The 10,082-nt window shown below is 44.9% G+C and overlaps 1 protein-coding gene across 1 annotated transcript; it reads right to left on the minus strand.

Annotated features, from left to right (window-relative positions):
- Window positions 1-6,309: 6,309 nt before the first annotated feature.
- LOC134098165 (trace amine-associated receptor 13c-like) lies at window positions 6,310-7,311 on the minus strand. The gene has a single exon (XM_062551139.1). It carries the CDS (start codon window positions 7,309-7,311, stop codon window positions 6,310-6,312), a length of 1,002 nt encoding a protein of 333 aa, XP_062407123.1.
- Window positions 7,312-10,082: the final 2,771 nt, after the last annotated feature.

Consider the following 10,082-nt stretch of genomic DNA (forward strand, 5'->3'; position numbering starts at 1 on the left):
CCCACGGGAGACCGGTCATTTCGACAGACGTGTCCCTGATGGTGAGGGGCATGTGGCAGCCCCCATGGATGTTGGAGTACATAAATGTCTTCGACCTGAAGGCCATCCATCTTGTCTTGCAGAGAATCCTGCCGGTGTTGCAACACCAACACGTTCTCGTGAGGATAAACAGTACTGTGGCAGTGTACTATGTCCATCACCAAGGGGGAACAAGGTCCCAGAGGTGCCTCCAATCAACTCAATCGTTGAGCAGCTAGATGTGTCTGTTCAGGACACGCTGAATAACGCCAGGACTCCATCCACTAGAGCTTGCTACGCACTCAGGTGGGGGATCTTTTCAGATTGGTGTGCTGGCATGGGCCTCGAGCCAGCGGCTTGCCCCGTGCCACAAGTTTTGCGTTTCTTGCAGTCCGAATTGGATCAAGGCAAGGCGGCCAGTGCCGTGACAGTCTATGCTTCGGCCATTTCGGCCTTTCACCAGGGTGTGGACAATGGTCCCCTTGGGAGGCATCCCTTGGTTTGCCAGTTCTTGAAGGGAGCCCGCCGGTTGCGTCCAGGTCGCACTTTGCGGGCACCGGGCTGGGATCTGCCCACGGTTTTAACGTCACTTCCTGTAGGCCCGTATGAGCCTATTTTAGACGCAGATTTGCGTTCCTTGTCGCTTAAGACTGCCTTTCTCTTGGCGCTCTGTTCTGCGAAACGTGTCAGTGAGCTGTGTGCTCTCTCCGTTAGTGACGACTGCCTTAGGTGGCAGGCAGGAGGTGCTAGCGTGTCACTTTGGCCGAATCCAGCTTTCCTGCCAAGGGTTCTTAATCCGCAGTCCATTAACCAGGTCCTGGAGGTGACTCGATTCCAGCCTTCTTCCACCTCACAGGCACAGCACTACAAGTTGCTGACCCTGTGCCCAGTCAGGGCCTTAAGGGCCTATCTGGCCCGTACACAGTCCTTGCGGAAAGCGCGCTCTCAGCTTTCATCTGTTACGGTGCATCAAGGCAGGGGCTCCCACTCTCTAAGCAGTGACTCTCGCATTGGCTGGTGGGGGTTATTTCCCATGCTTACAGGGCGCAGGGAATACCGGTTTCTTCTGGTACGAGGGCTCACTCTACCAGGAGTTTCTTGGGCTGCCCTTAGGGGTGTAGCAGCAGACGATATCTGTGCAGCGGCCTCATGGTCGACGCCATGCACTTTTACCCGTTTTTACAGGGTGGATGTCACTCGCCCGCCTCCAGTCGGCGATGCCGCCCTCATGTCCGTGACCGAGCGAGGTTTTAATCATTGATTCTGGGTTCCTCGCGACCCTTTTGGTATGTGTCATCCCTTTTTAGACCGTAGTGACGGTCAGAGTGAGGTCGAAACAGATCGTAGGTTACGAATGTAACTATGGATCTGTGAGACCGAGGGATGACCGTCACTATCCTTGTCGCTCGGACCATTCTGAGGCGTTCAGGGATAGGAGACTGACCCGGGAGCATTCTCTGCTATTTATTAACGCAAGTCGTTCTGCTTCCGGAGGTCATGGACATGACTATTTTGACATATGGTCTCGGTGATAGGCAGAACGAAGGTGATCATTCCTTTTTAGACCGTAGTGACGGTCATCCCTCGGTCTCACAGATTCATAGTTACATTCGTAACCTACGTTATCTTCACTCAGAGAACACAGCACATCACTACACAAACTGACATTTCCAAATGTATGAGTAGTTTTAAATGTTATCATTAGATGTTGATTACATTACGATTTCTTACCGCCAATGATTCTAAACCTCGAGCGTGCGCAAATCACAAATGTTACAATCATACCTGGTCTCCGTTCCTCCGAGCCCTCGGGAAAGTTAGTGAAGGAGCTGTGGTTTGTAGAGAATTGCCTCTTGACTTTATATTCCTTCTTTACAGCGATGGATTCGTTGCACAATAAACATGAAAGTCTCGTACTTGTTGCAGAGGGTAAAATGAACGATTCTCGTTGTCAATTAGACGTTTCTTTAGACAGAGCCATCTTCACTCCACTCGTGGGAATGTTATTGTTTGTGATTTGCGCAGGCTCGAAGTTTAGAATCTTAAGCGGTAAGAAATCGTGAAATAGATAAACAGAGGCAGAGCTGGCATTACTTTTTCTTTAAATTCAATGCTAAGTATATTTGAGATATTGGCGCTGTAGGCTACTGTGTGTGTTTGAAACACTTATGAGCCTAATTATCTTGAAGTGGGCTAGTTAAATCAACACTGCCATTTTTCCCACTGATGCATGATATGGCAGCTATCAGACATCAGGTATGAAATACTATGGTTAGCCTGGGTGTTTTCAAATACTTTATAGTTTGTGTGGCAGCCTATCACCTGTCTGAGAAGATTTTTTTTATGGATATGGATAATAGCTTGGTTTCAATCACGTGATTATTATGACGCGCCACGGCGGGACGATTTGAGATGGAGGGCAGGAAGTAAACAATCGACCACCGTCTACCGTTGCGGTCATAGGTTGCGGTCTTGCAGACAGTCTGTATTGTACTGATATAGACCCAATAAAAGAAGGCAATGAAGCCAAATTGGCCAGAGGACGAAAAAATAATCCTGCTAGAGGAATACAACAAATGAAAAACTATATTGAAAAGCAAATTTGGCTCACATATAGTGGTAAAACAAAGAAATTGGGAGGAAATCGCCGCAAAAGTGCAAGACGTACGGTGGTGAGGTGGTGGCTAGCTACACGAAGTAGGCTACAACAAAGTTAGAAAATCTAACGGTTATGGCCAAGAAGGAGATGTCCTGCCTTGGGAGTGAATCAAATGGAAAAGGTAAGTTTTTTTAAAAAACGCTTACGCTATGTTTATTAGCTGCATAGGCTACAAAAGATGACGTTAACTATCTAGGCCTAACTCATGCTTAGGTTGCCCATAAAAGTTATCGTTATACAGACTTGGTAGCACTAGGCCTAATTGACATAGATCATTCTCTTCTTAATTTGTCTTTTGTAATCAGTAATGGCGATTACATTTTTCTCTAACGAACTTTTAACCTGATATTGCTTTCATTCTTTATGCTATGGATATGAATTATAATAATAGCCTATGATCAGCCGTTAACGTTAACGTTAGCTAGTCAACGTTAGCTAACTGACGTCCGTTTAAAACTTGCTGGCTTATAACCCGATTCTGGTTACCTAATGTTGGGCCTGCTAACGACGTTTATTCCATAATTATGAATATATTTTATTCAGGGGGTGTCCTAGCTCCAGCTGCAATGGTCGCTGACATGCATTGGATGCACCCAGTGATGGGGAGTGCTGGTGGACAGGATCTGCGCGTCCTATCAGAAAGGTAGCCTAGTATAGTCTGATAACAATATATTTTCAGTTGAGTCTAGCAGCTAATTAAATGCGTTAGTGACCGTAGTGTTATGACTGTATAGCTAACCATCAAAACCTTCTGCAGTGAGTCAGACCTTCGGCAGTGAGCCAGTCAAAGAAATGATTGAAGCGATAGTGCCCGTCATCCTGTCTATCCTCCGCCAGCCCAGCGTAAAAGAGACGGAGAGCGGAAAAGTAAGTTATTGATGCTACTGTGTTTCTTATTAAAATGTTAAGCCTACATATTATAATCCTAAACATATTGTATCAAATACAGATGTTCTCACTAAGTCGGCATATGCGATTTAGGCTTGGGTGGACTGGGTAGACCCAGGCCTAACTTTTGTGCTCACACATAATGTCAAACAAACTTATACCCCGCTGACCACTTCGCACATTTCTACATCTCGTTGCAGTGCAGCTAAGCTAATGTCACCAGACCTAATTAGGCTCTTGTTTCCTTTTCTTTTCATTACAGGAACAACGACGAACCTTTGAATCAACAGAGGACGTGTTGGCTCTCCAATAAGAAATTTTGCTGTAGCCTATCAGAGATGTAGAAATAGATACATTGCTTCAGAAAATTAGAAATAGATAAATTCGAAATAGAAGTTACATTGACATTGACTGACGAGGTCCTACCATTTAATAAATACTATTCGTCATTAAATGTGTATTGCCATTTCATTTATGACATGCAATCAAAATGAGTCGGACTGACTGTGATTCATAATAGTGATTTAATCATCTTCTGCAATTTAGTTGTTGACCATGGCGTAGCGCTCAGTGGATAGCCTAGGCTTGCAGTACTGTAGCCTACGTCGTTCATTGACTGCACGAGTTTTGCACAGACTGAAGTTATAGCTCTCCTGTTGTATGGAATTGAAGATTAACACAATGATATCACTCACAACTAATAGGCTAGCCTACATATTTAAGTCAAACAGCCTCAGGCCTACAATTTAGACAACTTGCCTGAGGTCTGTCCCCGTTCCTGAAAGGTGTTTCTTTCATCCAGAAGAGGCGCGTCATGCGTGCTTTCAGGCCACTGTGCCACAACGTTGATTATCTTGCTTTCGTGATTACAAATGAACTGTATTGATGTATTTATTATTTATAAATTAATGATCGCCAACAGGCGTTTGAGACGGTGCATATACGTTATGAATGATTACGCTGCAGACTGTGTGGAAGACGTCTGCCACCACAGACTGATCCTGTTGCATTAAAAACAGATAGTAGCCTATACGTCTGGTAGCGCACAGTTGCGGAAAGTACGGTGGTCCAACTCGAGACGGTAAGATAACTCACAAATTGACTGCCGGTGAAATCAGTAGCCTGACCGCGCATCAATGTATCAACGGGGGAATGTACGGGTCAGTGTCGGCTGAATAGGCTGTATACGTTCGTTATGATGAATTGGACTCGGACATATTTTGATTACGCCCTAACTGATAGCCCCAAACTGTTTGTGCAAACGATTTAATGGTCCTTAAATCAGATTTTAAGGGAACACATTAACTGAAGGTGCTTTGTGCAACCGGCTCCTGATCCAGCTGTTCAGTCCCTGCCCTCCATCTGAATTTCGAACGCTATTTTCGAATTTTGAAGTAGCATTGTGACACAGAGTGAAACCAAGCTATAGGCTATGTTCTTAGTTTCTATGCCAGTGTATGAAATTCAATTGAATTGAACTGAATTTTACTCTGATTTTATCAAATATTGTTGGATACAATTATTTTGCGGCGTCTTATTTTATGCGGCCCCTGAAAACCCAGTGATTTTTCCATTCGGCCCTCTTGGTACTGAAGTTGAATAGCCCTGGTCTAGGTGAAGGCCTATGTTCTACACGGACACCTGGGGGTGGCCCGTGCCCCTGTAGCTATGTCCCTGTTTCATCGAGCCAATAGCCTACCTTTCCGGAAATGTTGCTGAAATGTTCCCCTAAAGATGGCTTGATTAAATTCATTCTGGACTCTCTATCCGACCAAATAAAGACGTTGGGATACTTCAGTTTGGCTTTATGGGCCCTCTACTCACTACCACGTAAGTGTAATGTTGTGTGGAACTGTAGAAGAGGTATAAAAATAGTGTTTTGTAGCGGCACACACACACATGCACACACACATGCGCATTCACGCACACACACACACATTACTGTATTTACCATGGCGGTGCAAATCACAAATGACTGGTTAAAAGCTAAGTTGATGTGGTATCATATTGCTGTAATCGCCCCTATCTTCAGATGAAATGTTATGAACTGCACTCTGGCAGTATGCCAAGTTTTGTGCCATTTTATCCATGGGGGGCTATAAAATAAATCAATTTTTGTACATTTAGTGACTGTACACCCATCGGCATGGTTAAGAATGACACACACTCACTCACACGCACACACATCCACAGATTCCACACACACACACACACACACACACACACACTCCTATCCACAAAGGCAAACTCACATGCGCACACTCATTTATACACATGAACTGCAAGAGTAGGAGATACGTGCACATAAATTGCACAAATAGGCGATACAAGAAAGTTGACAAGCATAATTTATTTTTGTGGAGAGAATGTGCAGAACTGAGCGGCGGTCATATTGTGTACCGCTATGCAGTGCATCTAGTTATGTGTACATTTAGTGAATAGTCCCCCAACGGCAGTAGCAGTATTACATGGAGGCTTAGGGTGCCCCGTGCCCCTGTTATGTAGCTATGTCCCTGGCCACCCTGTGCTGACCAAATAAAACAATTATGAATTTATTACGATTTGGATTATACATTTAAAAGATGTCAGAGGTAGAATGACAGTTCACATAGAGCAAAGGCTCAATTCACACAAAATAGGGGTAAACAGCAATGAAAGAAAGGAGAGAGGAAGTATACAGTATGGAGAAAAAAAGATGGATCTGCTAATGTCTGAAGAGACACAACTCTTGTCAAGGGACTCCGCTACTGTGAGAGCACATTCATCAGTGAGGAATCTGTTCTGCATATTCTGAATGTCAGAATTAACTTCATACTTTTTTGAAACCAAGAGTAGAACAAGGCATAAATTATGGGGTTGACAGTAGAATTAAGGAAAAATAGTGTTAACATCGTATTTACCACACGGTCATATGATTGGGCTAACACATCATATAGTAACATACAAATATAATAAGGTATTAAACATATCAAAAACACTGATACAAGAATTCCAAGTACTTTGGCAGCTTTCCTCTCCAATTTAATTGAGTCTCCATTGTTCTGGGTGTCTAGTCGTTTTCGATCCTTGAGTGCAGCTCTGATTACGACTGCGTGCCTTCTTGCAATGAAAAATACTTTTAGGTACAGAATTATGATAGTGGCACATGGTAAAATAAAAACAACAACAAGATCAACAGTAGACCACACTTCGTCCACAAATGGAAGGCATTTATCTGGACATTTATTTCTGAAGTTTCCATTAAAGTAAAGAAGTGCGCAGTTGTAAAACAGTGACACAATCCAAATGTGTATTGTTATAATGAATGATAGAGATAGCGATACCTTTTTGGAATAGAGGAAAGGATTGCTTAAGGCAAAGTAACGGTCCACAGCAATGAATGAAATATTGTATACAGAGACAAATGTCAACTGGAAATTAATCATATTGTACAAGGCACAAAACGTTGACCCAAACAGTGAACACGACTCAATCAAAATCATTGAATGTACTGGCATTACAAGCAAACCTACAAGACAGTCAGAAATGGCCAGTGAAACAATAAGGATATTTGTTGGCGTATGGAGTTGTTTGAAATGACAGACAGCAGTTATAACAAGAAGGTTCCCACACACAGTAAATATCATCACAGCTGCAGCAAACACATACATCGAAACATAAGCTGCCATAGAAGAGTATATTTTTGAACAGGTTAAGTTGATGGACTGCAGGCAATCACCTGTGTAGTTGACGTCATGAAGGGTCATTGATCCAAAGGATATATGGAAAATGTAACAAAAATGGGGTCTGATAGCAGTGGGATTATGATCAGTCTTATCCACAGAATGGAGACAGAGATTCAGAGAACAGAGTGTTGAACAGCGTGAGCATTTATAGAGACTAGATCCACGTCCTTTGTTCCCGTGATGTGTCTGTCTGTGACGAGGGGATAGGACTATTCTAAGGGACTACGATATTTAGCGGAACATTTTCTGCCTGGCCCTCCCCCCTGGTCAAATTATTTTTCCCAGGGGCCTTCCCCCGGCTCAGGAAATTTCTCCTAGCTCCCCCCCCCCCCACCTGAATCATATAAAACTGGTAAAAAAAACCAAAAAATGACGTTTACAAGGTGAAAACGGCAAGAAAATGTCATAAGTACATAATGTATACACACACGGGTACACACGCAGCGCTGATCTCTAAACAATACTACTACGCTACTATATATAGATGCTTCGGAATCATACAGAGTAACAACAAGGGGAACACAATCTGTTTTATGTGTGGTTAAGAATAATATGAGAGTGGGCCTTTTTCTACCGGTTTTTGCTACATAAAAATAATAAAGATCGTTTGAACTCACATACCGGTATGCCTGGTGACTTGTGTGATCTTCATCTTGCAAAAGTTCTGCCTAGGCTAATGGATTCTCAAGGGCAGCGCACAAGCCGCTGTATTATTATTATGCAGTGATACGTTACCGCGCAAGCACAGTGATATAGTCTTTTGGTTTTAGAATATTCTTCCAGTCGGAGCAAAAGAAAATAGCCTACTCTTCACTTTAATCTTTTAATTAACATGTAGCCTGTCAACTCAATTTTCATGTAGCTGTCGTATGTGGACTGGTGTTCTATGTGTTACGTGAATTGGTGGCGGGAAGGTGTTTAACGTAATCAGTGTAATTGTAATTTGTGGGATTGTTGGCTGGCCGTGTAGACTGTGACTGACTCTGTCTATGGACTAATGCACACGGCTGGCTGATTGAATGATTGGGATGGGGGTGGGGACAGCCCTTTTTATACGGGATGTTCCTGCCGGAGAGGACTCAGCTTCCCAGCCTGCCCGGGCGGGCATGATGTCAACACGCTGCGACGGAGCAGAACATCAACAACACAACGCAACGCAGCAGCAGCCTGATCGGTGTGGAAAATAGCAGAGCGTGATCGCATGCCAACTACAGGAAAGTGCTTACTTCTGTCTCTGAATCTGTTGGCATGACTGGGTTGTCACGGTGGATCGTTGTATGTGTGTGAGTGTGCATTTTGTCTCTTGGAGGTGTGGACGGGAGAACAGCAGCCGGCGAGAACCCGGAAGCGGCACCGCAGAGGGAGAGAGTGAACCGCGAGTGAATACCTAATACAGGAAAGTACTGACTACCTATTCCTGATCTGGATGTGTGGGCTGGCGTCTGAGACTGCATGTATTTTGAGTGCCGCTGTTTTTCATGTTGCCAGCACTGGTGGAGTTCGCCGAGGGCAGACTGCACGCGTGTGAGGGACAGGGACCGGTTCCAACGGAATACAGCGGCCATCGGAGAGGAGGAGTGTTTGGAGGACTATCGGTCTGACGTGGAGTGCTGGGCGAGTGGACTACGTGCCTGTCTTCTCCCGGCCGGGGATGGGTGTGCAGCAGAACGGTCATAAGGACTACAGAAGCGTGCTGGCGGCTACGGAAACTACACTGCTCTGCCACGCCCCCCGAATGGACTGTTCACGCTACGGACGTTGGTTGGTGCATGACTGAACTTTATTATTATTGTGTGGCTAGCGGATATTTGTTTGGTCGGCGTGGGGGTGCGGCCGCCGACCAAATTGGACTTAATCTTTCACCTGGTCAGACGGCACACCTGCTCAGCGGGGTGGCAGGCCTCAAGCCCCCTTATTAGTGTGTGTATAACGGGTGTAGCATTGAGGAGGGCATGCATATGTGAATCATCAGAGAGTGAGTAATAGTGTGTGGTGTCGTGTTATCATTGTGATTACTGATCTTTTCTTATGGTGCATTTGTGTGTATTCTGTGCAGTGATTCCCCATGTGGCTGGGTTTTGGGATATAACGGCCTTTGAATGGTGTAGCAATCTCTCTTTATTTTCTAGGCTTATTTGCTGTGATTTATGTGGACAATGCTTAAACCTCCTGATCATATGTACGCAGCTCCGATGTGTCTTGTGGGTAGCGGGTAGTAATAACCCCTCTAATTACTGTCACCTAGGGGTGGGCGGGGCCCATGGTACTACATGGTTGAGGTGCTGTCATTCTACTGAATGTGTGTTGGACTGCTGACCCTTACAATAAAAGCTATAAACTTTACAACTGACTCGGCCTGGTGTTGTGTGTCTCCGAGGGGATTGAACCTGTGTTTAGTGCAGAGGACTGACACGACATTTTGGCGTAGTGCGGCAGATCCCCTCTTAGGACACAGCACCATGTCTGACGACGATGCCGGGGGCGTTCCAGCCGCCAATAGTATGATGATGGTCCCCTGGTTTTTGGGCGGGCCCTGGGTGCCCAAGTATGGAGGAAAGGGCAGCCAGGTACCCCTAGCTGAGTGGCGGACCCAAATGGAGGTATATCTGCGGGCCCAGACGTTAACACCTGCACAGAGAGTGGACTTCGTAATGAGTGCGTTGCAAGGTGAGGCTAAGAGGGAAATATTGTTACTCGTAAGCACAGACAGGGACACTGATGTTCTGATTTTTACAGCCCTGGAGAAATTATATGGGGATAATGTGAGCATTAGTCAGCTCAGATCTCACTTT

This window comes from Sardina pilchardus, chromosome 12 (assembly GCF_963854185.1).
Source record: "Sardina pilchardus chromosome 12, fSarPil1.1, whole genome shotgun sequence".
NCBI lineage: Eukaryota > Metazoa > Chordata > Actinopteri > Clupeiformes > Clupeidae > Sardina > Sardina pilchardus.

Excerpts from the sequence above, each read along its gene's own strand:
- LOC134098165 (XM_062551139.1), bottom strand. The coding sequence starts at position 7,311 with ATGACCCTTCATGACGTCAACTACACAGGTGATTGCCTGCAGTCCATC.